Below are 14,588 nucleotides of genomic sequence, written 5' to 3'. Positions count from 1 at the left end.
GTGAGGCAGGTGGCGCCCCTGGCAGGGGACCCCAGTAGACACCCACTTTTTGCCTGGGGGAAGAGTGCTTTCTCTGCTCACCATGGTCCTGGGGAGGGCTAGGCAGGCCAGGACCCAGGACTAGCTTTAGGATTACACTTGATCTTGTATTTCTCCTGAGTGGAGGCCTCACTTGTGCCCAGGCCTTGCTGGGGGAAGCCTGCCCTGGTCAGGGCCCCCTCCCTCAGAGCCCACCTTCTCCCTGCAGCTCTTTGACCATATCGTCCAGTGCATCGCCGACTTCCTCGAGTACATGGGCATGAAGGGCGTATCCCTGCCCCTAGGCTTCACCTTCTCCTTCCCCTGCCAGCAGAACAGCCTGAATGAGGTAACAGGGCCTTTCTGGAGGGCTCTCGTAGGGGCTTTATTGGCTCTATGGCAGCCGGGGTTTGGAGCTGGTGAGAAAGTTGAGCTGAGAGGAGGAAGAGAAGGGCAAAAGTGACCAGTTGTGAGGAGGGGCCTCTCGGTGGGGATGAGTTAGGTCAGAGCTGGTGGAGGTTAAACAGGCTGGCTCAGTGTAACGATCAATCTTTGGGATGACATAGATGATGCTAACCAAAATTTTAATCAATAGCTAACATTTTAAAGCAGTTTATGCCAATAACTGTGCCAGGCTTCCTCCATGCATTATCTCATTTAACCTCACAGCAACATGTAAGGTAGGTTTTGTGTACGCATTTTGCAGAAAGAAAAATAGGCCTTTAGAGATTTGCCAGCTATCAAAACCTGCCATTTCTTAGGTTGCAAGACCTAGACCAGTTCAGATAGCTCGGGAATGGCTAAGCTGTGATTTGAATTCTAGTTTTCTAACACCTAAGCCCATGTTCTCAGTTAAGCTCAGTTGCTCCTGAGGTCTGTGTTTTAAGTTCAGGGCATTTTCCATTCACCTCCTATCATTGGGATGCCCTCGCTGTCCTTTAGTCTCACCTTTGCTGTTCGTTCCCTGGGATGCACGGAGTGGAGTGAGTGCCGAAGACTAGCGTTCTCAGATGTGCTGGACGTGGGTGTGCTGAGAGGTGTCCGAGCTGAGTAGGTGATTGTCGGGCTTGATCAGGGCCCGTACTTGGTACATTAGATGTCACATTACTGACATTTAGCAGTTGTTCTTGTCTTTGTTGTTGTGAAGCTTATGTGCAGAGCACAAGTGGATACTGTGCTGTGGGTGGGTTGCCAGGGCACCAAAAGCACAGTTCCTGCTTTAGGTTCTCACACATACACTGGACTGATGGAGTGAGCTCAGAAAAGGCAGAGCTGCTTTGGAATGTGGCACCAGTGGAGTGTGAGAGCCCTGAGGGTGTGTGACGTATTCCGAGCCCCCCATCTGTGGGGGCATGAGGGACCCTTGCATCATCTCTGGCAGAAGAACGAGTCGATAGGGGAGATGGACAAACAGGCCCCGCAGTGTGGAGAAGGGCATGGAGTTTGGAATAGCCACAGGTTCAGTGAGCTCGGCCCAGTGGCAAGGAAAGGCCACGTTCTCCACAGGGTCACTGGAACAGCAGCCCTCATGTCGCTCAGCCGAGTTCTGTGAATGCCTCCCACTGCTCCCCTCTGAGAGTTGGATTCACCATGTGCACTGTGATGGTTAAGGTTTGGGGACGTCTTGTATTAAGAGCCCTGCCTAATCCAGTTTCCTCCGATACAGTTAACGTCTGTCTGGTGTTAACTACTCCAGTGTTACTTTTAGCTTTTCCAGTTTCTTTGTCTTTGTGTCAACACATTTGTTTTTTTTTTGGTGTTAGTGCATTGGATTTTCAGAGCCTTCACATTTGCATTAATTTGGCAAAGGGAAATATCAAACATGTGGATAAATATTTGTGACATTTGATGAAACATTATTTATTATTATAACAAAGATATGGGAAACCTAATTGTTCCATGGTCAGAAAATAATTAATAAATTATGAGCCATTCACCACCTTGTGCTAGTGACTAGTTTTTTGGGAGAAATTTCAATGGTATGGAAAAATACTGGGGGTAAGACTAAAAATATATTTTTTAAGAAAATGTTCCCCAGGATCCTTTTAAGAAAAGGCCCCCCGGATCAGAATGCCGTGCGGCCTGTTCAGGTTGACTAGCGGCACCAAACTCCCGGGCCGTGAAGTGCCGGCTGACCGGCACCACGGACAAGCGAGCGAGGCTGGAGGAGCCTTGCGCACAGCGAGCGGGAGCGCACGGCGAGCGCACACCCCATTTGTGATTCGGCCGTTGTGGGAGGGGCCTGCGTGTCCTTCACCTTTGTTTTTTGATAGAACCAGGGAACGGAACCCTTTCTTTCTGAACATGTCTCTCTTGTTCAAAGCCACCATGTCATCTGCTCCCAGCGGGCCCCGTGACATGGCAAAGGGCCACATTAAAGGTGAGGGGGCTTATGGGGGGCTCCAAGGATAACAGGTTGCTCCCCTCACAGGGATGGCTGTGAAGCCTGGATGTCACCCCAACTCAGGGCAGGACCCTTGTTCACTGTACGCTGGAGTTTGAAAGTTAAGAGACCCACACGGATGCCTCTGACATAAATACAGGGTGGGGACAGGGCCAACTGCCGTTCCCAGTGACAGAAACAAGCATGTAGAGCTTAGTTCCAGGGGCGGTTGTGTGCTGTGTGCGGCCCGTCCAGTGGAGTCGGCGGGCTTGGGCGTGAGTCCTGATCTGTTTCTCCAAGCTGCAGGCCTTGGGCAGGTTATTTCAGGGCCACAGTTACCTGTAAAATGGGCATGATGATGAGAGACACTTCACAAGGTTGCTGTGAGGATTAAATGAGGTAACACATGAGCTGTGCTTAGCTTACTACCTGGCACACTGTAGGCACTCGGGAAATTCAAGTGGGTGAAGCCAGTTTAGAATCACTGTGGGTGAGATGATTGGTACTGAAGAGAACCTGTAGGGCCTGAATAAGGGAAACGCTTTCCTGATACCCTCATCACTGCTCCTGTGTGGTTTTAGAGCATCCTCCTCAAGTGGACGAAAGGCTTCAAGGCATCTGGCTGCGAGGGCGAGGACGTGGTCACCCTGCTGAAGGAGGCCATCCACCGGCGTGAGGTGGGAGAGGCGCGGCCCGGGCCCGAAATGACCTGCCTGCGCGTTCAGAAAGTGGGGCAATGTTGAGCGGGTTGAGTGGGTTAGGGTGAGCGTGAACTCAGTCCTTCAGCAATTCGTGGGTGTCCGCTGTGTGTCGAGCCCTGCCCTGGGCACTGGGGGTTCGGGGATGTCCACAACACACTCCTGCACTTGGAACCAAGCCCTGAGCTAATGTCAGTGCTGTGGAGCTGTGAAGAACGGTGAAGTTGGGTAAGGACAGACCGGGTGGGGAAGGGGCACTCTTTTAAATAGTATAACCAGGGGAGGTCTCTGAGGAGGTGACATTTGCGCAGAGACCTGAATGACAAGAGTGACTGAGACACGCTGAACAACTTTCATAGACACGTAAACCTCCCTTGCAAGTGCCTGAAGGGAGAATGTTGTGGTTCACTTGTGGCCTGGGGACCTGCTTTTGCCCTCTCAGGAGTTTGACCTGGACGTGGTCGCTGTAGTGAATGACACCGTCGGGACTATGATGACCTGTGGCTATGAAGACCCTCACTGTGAGGTCGGCCTCATTGTTGGTAAGGACCTAGGCTGCCCTTCCCCCTGGGGACACACGGCCTCGGGTGGGTGGCGGGAGACGGTGCTGAGTGAGGCCCCGCTGTTGCTGTGGTTGGCAGGCACGGGCAGCAACGCCTGCTACATGGAGGAGATGCGGAACGTGGAGCTGGTGGATGGGGAAGAGGGGCGGATGTGTGTCAACATGGAGTGGGGGGCCTTCGGCGACAACGGGTGCCTGGATGACTTCCGCACGGAGTTCGACGTGGCTGTGGACGAGCTTTCCCTCAACCCTGGCAAACAGAGGTGAGCACCCGGCTGCGTGTGGTCTCCGGTGCACATATCCCAGAACTGGTGATGACAAGTAATCGGATCCTCTATAACACCAAAGCCCACGATACTCTTTCTCTTGAGATGTTAATAGAAGAGATTTCCTTGGAAAGGGTTTCTTGTCTAATACATCTGGAAAGTTCTGGGTCAAGTCCTTTCCCCCCGCTGGCCTGTGATGCTTTCAAACCTCGGTTGGGAAAACAAATGACAACAGTATGTTGCAAGGAGAATTTCACATGGGGGACTGGTCACACAGGTGCTAGGGGGGTGAAAAGACAAAGGGGGGCACAAGGAGCACAGAGTTCATGTGTGTAGGGAGCAGCTCCCAACGCCAGGACTGTCAGGACAGGCTGAGGAGGGAATGTTGGGACCAAGGTCTGGGACGGTGGGGAACACCAGTGGTGGGGAACCTCGGGTGGCACCAGGGTGAAGGAGCAGAAGCACTGCTGGGGTGAGGCGGGCAGGAGCAGACCGCTTCCTCCTCCTCCTCCTCCTCCCGCTGTCTGGGATGTAGTGTCCTCTGTGGTCGGGACTGGATGGCCCCACAAAGCCCCACTGTGCTATGGGGGAGTCTGAGCTGAGAGGCAATGGTGTAAGGTCAGCACGCTTCCCACTAGGAGGATATAGTGTTTCTTAACTAATTAATCTCGGACCAGAAAACTGCATAACATACTTTATAAAACATTTGTCTAGAATAGAGGTCACAGGCAACATTAATGAGGGACACAGGCTTGGGTAAAGCAAGATGGAGTAGCGATGGGGTCTTGATTGAAACTGGGGACTTCGACTTTTGTAAGGCACTATTGAAGGTGAAAAGACCCTCAGTCACTAAGTAGTCACATTCAGTTCTGGGGGCTGGGACTGGGTGCCTGATTAGGTCTAAGAGAAAGCATGCTAAATGCCTAGTGAGGTGAAGGACTAAGAATCCTACCTTCTCCTGGAAGTGTGGTAGCTTTGGGTATTGTTTCTCGAGGACTCAGGACTAAGCCTTGGAAATGAGCCCAGAAGGTGGGGTCAGTTCCAGGGAACCCCGTGTGTGGGCCTTGGACACTGTAGCCGGCATCACCGACCACCAGGGATCCTGCTCAAGTGAATCATAGTAGCTCTTCCTTTCCCACCAAGGGGACTCTGCATGCCTTCTACTTTCAAGTGTACCGGGGTGGGGGGGCGGGGGCTGACTCGACACATCCCAACCACATTCCTACTTAATCTCCATGGATGTTACTCACACTGCAGGTTTGAGAAAATGATCAGTGGCATGTACTTGGGCGAGATTGTCCGAAACATTCTCATCGATTTCACCAAGCGTGGGCTGCTCTTCCGCGGCCGCATCTCAGAGAGGCTCAAGACGAGGGGCATCTTTGAAACCAAGTTCCTGTCTCAGATCGAGAGGTGAGAATTTAGGTCCGGACGAGGGTGGGACCATGTCCTCCTCAGCTCAAGTCAGACCAGGGCGTGGCCTACACAAAGGTCAGTTTAGTTGCTGACACATTCATATCTGTGGTGTAAGAGGGGGGACCCATAACACCCCAGTATTAATTGATAAAAAAAGTATATTTATTCTTACACATTTAAACTTCAGTCACCTTTGAAGTACTCTCCACTTGATGCAACACATCTACTGAGACGTTTCTTTCCACTGCTCAGAACAGTGTTAGAGCCCGTCGGTTTGTTTCGCCGCTTCCACATCGGCAAAATGTGTCCCTTAAGGACTTTTTCCACTGGGAAAACAAAAAAGGTCGCTCAGGGTGAGATCAGGTGAATAGGGAGGGTGGGGCATGAGGATTGGCCTGGTTTTGGTCAAAAACTACTGACCACTCAGCTGCTGTGTGGGCAGGTGCGCTTGTAAGTCACCCATTGTGAAATGGGCAAACGCATTAAAAGAGTCTTCAAAAAAAAAAATTCACTGAAGCTGAACTCAGCCTCTCACAACAATGGCGTCTGGTCCACTGATATAGACGGGCTCCTAGAATAGTAACCTAGAGGGGGAAACCTGTACTACAAGGGGCCCACCCTCCAGAAAATAATTCCTTTTTTTGTTGTCCTTTACCGTCCACGTATATTTCAAGTATCTTACAGATAGTTGTCATTTTAAGGGAAAATATATAACAGTCTCATGAAAAATCATGCTAAACTGGCATAAGCCCATGCAAAGTAATGTTGGGTTTTAGATAAAATATTAAAGTTAGAAAGATAACCTATTAGAGCACTCATCCTTGGCCAGAGGGTTCTTCCTAACTGCTGGCTGTAGCAATAAGGCACCAGGACAGAGTGAAGGCAGCTTGTCAGGCGATGCAGAAGGATGCCGTGAGGCAGCTCATTAAAGTGAAGCCTCCCCTCTCCAGTCTTAAGGCAGAAAAGTCAGCTCCAAATTAGAATGGTGAATTTTAGAGCCCTTTAAAAATTAATGCTGTGTCATTACTCTCAGGCAAATAGAAAAGCAGGAGCTGACATGAGTGGGCCCGAGGCTGTCTGCACCAGTGAATAGAAAGGACGTGTTTATGTGTCTGTTTATGTGCAAGGAGGTGATTCCAGGGTTCTCAGTGCCCTTTATAATAGGGTTTGTTTTCTTCCTACAATTTTACTTACATTTGTTTCGTGAGCAGCCCACAAATGGGTTTCGGACCCCCCCGGTGGGGGAGTAGAAACAGACCGAGTGCTTGTCCTGCTGACCTGTGCCCAGCACTGAGAGAACAGACACGAGAGTTTTGCAGAAGACTACTGCCACGTACGAGTGATATCTTGTCTTTATTATTTCCAAATGAGTGGAATACCTAGACAGTGAATGTCCTTTTGTTTTGAGTATCAGCATTGCCTGACCTCTCGTAGGCGGTGTGGAGTAGGGAGCTGTTTCTCCGTGCTCCTACACACTCAGGGAGAGTCTGTGGTCCAGTGCAATGAGCACTGGCTCCTGGACCGCATTCAGAGCAGGAGCCACCTTGCAGGGCGGTGGCCTTTACACTCAGCTCCCAGTGGCCGGGCTCCTAGAATAACAGGCCACTGGCCCCTCTTAGTGCATGGCTGACCACTTCCTGTCTCCCTCCCACCCCAGTGACTGCCTAGCCCTGCTGCAGGTCCGAGCCATCCTGCACCACTTGGGGCTTGAGAGCACCTGTGATGACAGCATCATCGTCAAGGAGGTGTGCACCGTGGTGGCACGGCGGGCGGCCCAGCTCTGTGGCGCAGGCATGGCCGCTGTGGTGGACAAAATACGAGAAAACCGTGGGCTGGACACTCTGAAAGTGACAGTGGGTGTGGACGGAACCCTCTACAAGCTACATCCTCAGTGAGTAACCTCCACACTCCCTGTGCATCTTTCTCCCCCTCTCTCTGCTCTTTCCTTGCTTTCCCTTAGAGCAAACAACCAGCCATTGCAAAGAGTGCATAGTATGTGCATAGTAATGTGCATAGTATAGATTAAAGATAAATAATCAGAAGTAGCCTGAGTTTGCCCACCCAAGCCCCTGTGATCCCCTCCCCAGTTGCTCAGTTCCCGTCCAGCCCGGGGCAGTGCTGTGGCGACACAGTCCCTTGCTTCCGTTTCCCCGTGTAAGTATCTATGTGTGTACATCTCCACTGTCTTAGTTAAGTCTGAACTTGCCGTAGGGGCATCCTATGGCATCTCTTCCTTTGTGACTGACTTTTCCCACAGAGCGTTCCTGGCTTGGCCATGCATCCACACCGAAGTATACCTTTGTAGTTCATTAAATTTCAGAGCTGTATAGTGTACTGTTGCTATTCTACTGCTAGAGGATACTGGGCTATTGACTATCACAAACAGTGCTGCTGTGAACATTCTAGTACATGTGTGCTGAAACCTAGGTTTCTGGAGTATAAGATTTTTCTACAGTCTAAAGCAGGGGCTGGCAGACTACAGCCATGACTATTTATAAGTAAAGTTTTATTGGAACACAGCCGCTCTCACTCATTTGTATTGTTTTTCTGTGGCTGCCTTCAGCTACCAAAGCAGAGTAGTAACAACAGACCTTATGGCCCACAGAGCTGAAAGTATATCTGCTGTCTGACCCTTTATAGAAAGGTTTCCTATTGCACCCTCTCCAAGTATAGAAGCACTGATTTCCCTTTTATTTTTTCTTTTCCCTGTCTTTCTCCATTTCCTGCTTTCTCAACCCTGATCACCATTTCTCTCCTCCCTTCCTCACTCATTTGCATATGTTTTGAATAAATTATTTCGACATCAGGGAATGTCCTAGCTCTTCTCCCCTGGAAGCTTTTCAGCTGAAAGTTAAAATAATAGAGCAGTGCCCTTGGCCAGGACGGTAGGTGGGGTGGAGTGAGGATGGAAAGACTTGTCAATTGCATTGCCCCCTGCTTTCACCAGGGTTGCTTCAAGAAGTGGAGAGACTTGCCCAGACTTTATGCAGTTAGTGAAAAGAGTGGCCCTTGAGAAGTTCCAAGTCCCTTTTGTTGATGTTCACTATCACTGTGAAAATAGGTGCCATAGTCCTGGGTGAGGATCGGGAAGAGGATAGAAGCCCAGCTGCCAGCACTGGGGCTTGGTGTTAGGAGCCTCTGTCCTTGGCTTCGCCGATGAGGAACGTTGGTCTCTGTAATGTCCCAACAGCAACCCCCGGAGCCTTCTCCTTTTGCCTTTAATGACATTTTAGACTCAGTTGGGTCGATGTCAGTCAGTACCACTGGAAAATGGAACGCGTGGGGGCTTGGTCCTTCCCCCCAGAGTTTGTGACCAGGTTGTGCACTCTGCAAGGCACACTGTGGTGTGCGTGACTGTTGGACTTCTCTTTCACTGATGAGTTTGAAGAACACAACTTGCCAGCATCTCAGACAGTTGAATCTTAGCTTTCCACTCACCTGCTCTGACATAGAATTTGGGCGTTTTGCTAGTGGCTCCAAGGCTCCGTTTTCTAATAGGTAATACACAGCAAGTGTTTAATACACGGTAGCTGTCATTCTTTTCTTCATCTCGATTATTCCTGGGTTTCCGGCATCACTTCTTAGGGTCTCACCTCTGAGGACACAAATCGATCATGACTAAGTTTTTATTCTGTGTCTTCCCCCCAACTTTTCCAGCTTTGCTAAAGTCATGCGAGCGACGGTCAAGGACCTGGCTCCGAAATGTGATGTGACCTTCCTGGAGTCAGAGGACGGCAGCGGGAAGGGGGCGGCTCTCATCACTGCGGTGGCCTGTCGCATCCGTGAGGCTGGACAGCGATAGAGCCCCTGAAGTTGGGACGGACTTCCTCTGGTTCCCCTCTTCCCTGCTCTTTTAAATTATAAGACGTCATCCCCTGTGTCAGAGATGGATCCCTCGAAGAGTCTCTGCCAAGGAAGAGCCTTGGCAGAGAGGACGCTGCCAGGCTGCATTTTGTCTCTGTGTATCCTCACTGTAGATGTTGGTACCCAAGCTTCGGCCTTCCTGAGATAAATTCGAAGTAAGGATTTGTTCACACTCATCACAACCATTCCCCCTGGTTCTCTTAAAACTTAAAACAGATGTTAACCTTTAGTAACTCCCCTGGCCGAATTCCATGTCCATATATAATCCTGCAGGACACTAATGAAAAGATACAGTTGCTTTGCCTTGAACTTGGGCTTCTTCACCTTGGACCTCAGGAGTGACATTTCTAGGTGGAACGCATCCTCCAGCACGGAGGCTGATGCTGTTTCTCAGAGACCTGAGAGGTCTCTGCTAACTTGAGCCTGATTCTCCCATGTGCAGAACGTGGGGGCGGGGGAGGGGTGGCGACGGAGAGAAATCGTAGATAGCCGTGTGGCAGCCCCTCTTCAGTCCCATCTACGCGCATCACCTGGAGGGTCGCTGTCCTTGGAATTAAAGCGTCCTGGGTCTGGGCGCGCAGCACCAAAGCCACGAGGTGGCACGTCGTGCACGTGGAGTTGTCACATCTCCTCGTGGGCTCACGAGTCATCGAGAGCGTTGGACCTTTAAGAGAGAGTGGGGGACTTTTTGGTCTGATTTTTAAAATATTTTTCCTGCAGAAGTGTAAACACTGTATTTTCATTTTAACTTATGTTTGAAATTTAGCTCATGAAGTACATGTGCTTCTTCATCTGGATACTGTGTGTCATAATCAGTTGTGTGTATGTATTTATATGTTAGTTTGTTGTGTATATAGATGCACAGGGGCTTCTCAGACCTGGCTTCTTTGGAAGGCTGGGTAAAGGATGGAAGGTGACTGGTAACTAGAAATACCTCATTCGCCTGGCCTGCGGGAAGCGAAGGGACGCTTCTTCATGGTGAGTGAAGGGCCAAGCACACCCTCCCAGGTCCTTCTTCCCCTGCAGACTCTGACAGGCGGAGAGCAGGGGAGAGGGGCAAGGAGGCTGGGCCTGTTGGTGGAGGAAACCACAGCCACTGGCCGAGCTGTGTGGAGACTTTCCTGGGGCAGTGTGGCCTGGGATGTTAACCAAAGGACTCGGACTCATTGCTTAGGAGTCTTCATTCTTAAGGCCGTCAGTATAATTTTAAAGCTCTCTAACAAGATAAAAGAAGCCACCAAAAACATTTTTTTAAAAAATGTGTGTGATCATTGATAGTGAACCAAAACAATGAAACAAACAAAGGAATGAAGCCTCAGGGACATTTTTAGAGATTTGTGTCCTCCCAGCAAAACTGGTTTTGTAAGTGTTTTACAAGAAGCTTGTGGAGGGCTCCTCTCGCCTGAGCTATTTTTATACACGGTATTTATTTTAAACGGCTCGGGGCGGGAGGGCGGGGGAGAAGCAGCACAAAACCTTTCATACCTTACTTTTCAGGAATGAAGTTACTTCTGAATCCTAAGCCCATCTCATCCCCGGACACTAAAATATAAAGAAGGAATGGTCTTGCAACATGACTGAGTAGGATACGAGCATCAAAACAGAAAGATGGGAAGACACACTTCGGTAGCACCCAATTTTTGCACATTTATCAAACTTGTACTGAGAACGGTGTCTAGATTTGTATATAACTGAAGGAAACCCAAGAAATAAAGATGAATTTTAACTTTTTTAGATTTGACAATGGGGCCCCATCTATGAAATCACTCATTTTTTTTTTTAAGGGTAGAGCTGTGTGTGTGGCTGTGAATGCCGTGTTGTTGGTTTCTGAAGAAGAACGGGCACGCAGTTGACCCGCCGTGTTCCCACGCCGGTTGACAGCTCTGTGCGGAAGCTGCGCTGCCTGATGGGATGCGGGGAATCTCAGTCTTGGACTGGGGTGTGCTGAATGGCAGATCTCAGAGCCCCGAGCACTCAGTCTAGTGGTGGTGTCATACACAATAAAGAACTAGTTGAATTAACTATGTGATGTTAACTATTAATAAATTTTAACATTTTTCAAAATAGTCCACGTGTGATTCCTGAGTACTGTGAAGAGCGCAGTCACGGTTTGGGCGCATCCGTACTTCCTGGCCAGTGCGAATAGTTTGCGGGTGCCACGGTTCGACTGTGTGCTTTGACGGTTATGCAAGTGAGTCAGGAGGCTTCACTAGATGTAAAAGACAAGTTTTATTCAAGGGCCTTAAGCGAATTGCAATTCAGAAAACACAAACACCTAAAACCTAGAGTGTTCTGAAGAAAAAAAGTTGAGAGTTTTTATAATAAAAAGCATATTTTTTTAGAAGAATCACTTCTTCATTCTTAGCTTCTGGATTGAGTCAAGGTGGTTATTTTCCAGATACCCATTGTTCTGGTCAATGGAGTATTCTTCCCTAACTTCCTCTGAGGATTATCCAGAGGATTTATTACGCCTGGACATTGATGCACAGATGAAAATTTCCGTAGTTTAAGTCCTCAGGCGAAAGTAATGTAAAATTGATTCCTCACGTTTCAGCCCACTCTGATTCGAGTGGTTTTGTAGTTGACTCTAGTGACTCCAATTAGTTTCTTCCCTCTTTCCTCGTAGGCATGTCTCGACCCCAGATACTTCTCTTGCCAGCTACCCAGTACTGCAACAGGAAGACGACTTTTTCTAGGCCATCTTCTAAGCCCCTGGGTTTCAAATGCCACCGAAGAACCACAGCTGGCCCTGCTGTCTACTGTTCAAGCAATTTGGTTGAGATGTAGCAGAACCCTCGGGGGTGCTGGCTGGTTTCTGCAGGCACATGTGATTTGCACTGAAGATACAAAGCCCATCTAAAAAGCGCTTGCTTTGTGCTCTCCCCACCAGCCTTTCCCCTCTCCTTAATGAGCAAAACACAAACCTGGGAAATTAATTCCTCTCAGGTCCCTACTGATATCCACTGACATTGGCAGGGCCCTGCGTGAGTGACAATAACAGGGAGGAAGCTGACAAGGAGGCTATACATGGGAGGCTAGAGATAGCCGAAATGCTATCGCCATCACTAGTGGTGAAAGAAGTTAGAATTGGACCTTGTTTTTCCAACACCAATTTGGAGAGAGAGTGGGAGCATTCTCATGCTATTGGGGAGAGTACAGATTAGTACAACCATCTAAGAGGGAAAAAGGCAATATGCATCAAAAGCATGTTTTGGATAAATTTCTGGAAATTTATCCAGAAGAAATATACATAATTGGGGCCTAAGATTTAGTTTTAAGGGTATTGACTACTGTATGACTTATAATAGCAAAAAAGGGGCACTCTACACAATGGGTCTGCCCACCCTGCATCAGGGTCCACCTAGTTACTTCAGTCACTTCAGAACAGGAGCTTGGTTATACAGGTGATGGGAAAGCTGAGAAGTCAAACACTAGATAAACAAACCAGAGATTAGCAACATCAAAAAAGCCACTGCTATCCCACTGGCTGGACCAAAGTCCAAGGCTGGGGAGGGGATGCAGGGGCTGGAACCACAGAGCAGGAAGGGGGGTGGTTTGAAATACTCTGGCTTCCCCACCCTCTGGTTTTCTGCAGGGTCTCCACTGGCTGAACCTAGTGGGAAGCCAGCTGGCAAAGGGAACCTGGAAAAGGTAGTACTTGTGATACAGAGCAGGGGAGGGAGGGGCCTGGGGCTCAGCAATAAGTAATTGGCAGGCATCCTATAAAGCCAAGAATATTTAGTATCATAGAAAGCATGCTGCTTCATGCTGACACTGTCTGACAGAACAGTATATTATGATCCTGGTTTTTTTTTAATTAAAATATATGACATATGAGGTATAATGTGTTTCCTTGAATGTCTCCTCTGTTTCCCTGGACTGTGGGCATGAATAAGGTCTCCACCTTGGGGGTAATGGCCTCAGCCCCATTCCTCAGCAGCTGCCCTTCAGATGTCCCCTCTGGGAGTGGGACACCCTCCATGGGGCTCTGGAGCACCCAGCTCCTCCTGGCCTGCCAGCCTCAGCCAGAGGCTGTCTGGGGCAGCTTTGGTAGTGCCCGCCCAGGTCACTGCTGCCACCACTGCAGAGCCTTGGGGAAGAGCTGCTCTGTCATTCTCACGGGGGCTCCCTGGTGGACACAGACCCTGATGTTACAGAACAGAAGAGTTCATCCACCTAGTGCTGGTTCATGCACCAGCAGAGCCAACACTAGACACTGAGAATTGCAGTGGAGAAACACTGGCTATTTTATTATGAATGCACCATCCAGGAGAATGGGAAGCGAATGCTCAAAAGCCTGGACACCCCCATGGCATGCAGGTTACAGATTATATGGGGCAAAATCATAGCACACTGGGTTACGGGTTTGGGCTGTGCCGGGAGCTGGTTGGCTGGAGGTGAAGTAAGGGTAATGAATCATTTTTCAGGTCTTGAGGACAGCTCTGAGGTTTTTTTCAAGCATCTCTGTCTGGTCTTGTGGGAAAGTGGCCAGGGGGTGGTTCTACCTTACGGCTCAGGTACTGAAACATAACTTAGGTCAAGATGCTATCTTTAACTTGCCAGAGGTCTGGACCCTGTGCTTATTAGTCAGTTTGAACTACTGTCTTCTGCTTTTTCAGGGGTGGGGGGAAGGGGGTGCTGATTACATGGGGGAAAAGACTAGGTAGGTATCTGAGAGAGAGAGGTAGGTGTTCTAGGGCTAAGATTTGAAACTAAATTTCATCAAAGTCATGAAGACCTGACCTTTGGTTTCGCTTAATGCCCCACAGGTTGTACCACTGGACAAGTTGGACACAACACCCTGGAGGGAGTTTTCTCAGTGTACAACTTAAACTAGCTTCTGCACTAGCGATCCTCAAAGCCTCTGGGCCACCTGTGCTCATGGGTCTCCCTTGGGCCGCCACCTTCCTGCCCATTCCTCACCTCTGTGGGGTCCCTCACCAAAAGGCAGACCCATTTCCTTCAAACGAATGGACAGCCTGCACCCAAGTTGCTTGCATCTTGGAAATAGCTTTTTCAGCTTCTGCCAAGCCCACTCAGCTCCTTCTAGTCTCTCTTTGCTGCTTTGTTTTCTTTAGTTTGGGCAGGGGGTGCAGAAGGCTAAATTACTCATACCCCTCCCCAATTTCAGGCATTTTCTACCTTTTGCAAGGATCGTTCTTGCCTTTTTACTTTCTTATTGCATTTTATCCTCATTTCCCATTCCCATTCTCCATTCACGATCTGCAGCCATGGTGCTGGGTTGATGTGTGATTTATTTGTGTCTCTGTGAGGCATATATTGTTTGTCTACATATTGTTTTCTAATTTACAAAATGCTATTGGCTAAAGGTCTTGTTATTTTTTCCCCATTAAGCATCATGCTTTGAAAGATTCATAGAT

The 14,588-nt window shown here is 49.2% G+C and overlaps 1 protein-coding gene across 1 annotated transcript in view; it reads left to right on the top strand.

Moving 5' to 3' along the window:
- HK2 (hexokinase 2) overlaps window positions 1-11,273 on the top strand; it is a 64,388-nt gene extending 53,115 nt beyond the window's left edge. Inside the window, 7 exon segments of the mRNA XM_045827499.1 lie at window positions 248-367; window positions 2,983-3,078; window positions 3,542-3,641; window positions 3,741-3,924; window positions 5,185-5,340; window positions 7,001-7,234; window positions 9,001-11,273. Of these exon segments, the coding sequence (XP_045683455.1) occupies window positions 248-367; window positions 2,983-3,078; window positions 3,542-3,641; window positions 3,741-3,924; window positions 5,185-5,340; window positions 7,001-7,234; window positions 9,001-9,145 (1,035 nt within the window). The 3' untranslated portion in view covers window positions 9,146-11,273.
- Window positions 11,274-14,588: the final 3,315 nt, after the last annotated feature.

The sequence above is a fragment of the Phyllostomus hastatus genome, unplaced genomic scaffold (assembly GCF_019186645.2).
Source record: "Phyllostomus hastatus isolate PE091 unplaced genomic scaffold, TTU_PhHast_1.1 phas_scaffold_78, whole genome shotgun sequence".
In the NCBI taxonomy this organism is placed as follows: Eukaryota; Metazoa; Chordata; class Mammalia; order Chiroptera; family Phyllostomidae; genus Phyllostomus; species Phyllostomus hastatus.
This window is presented reverse-complemented; position numbering and strand designations above follow the sequence as displayed.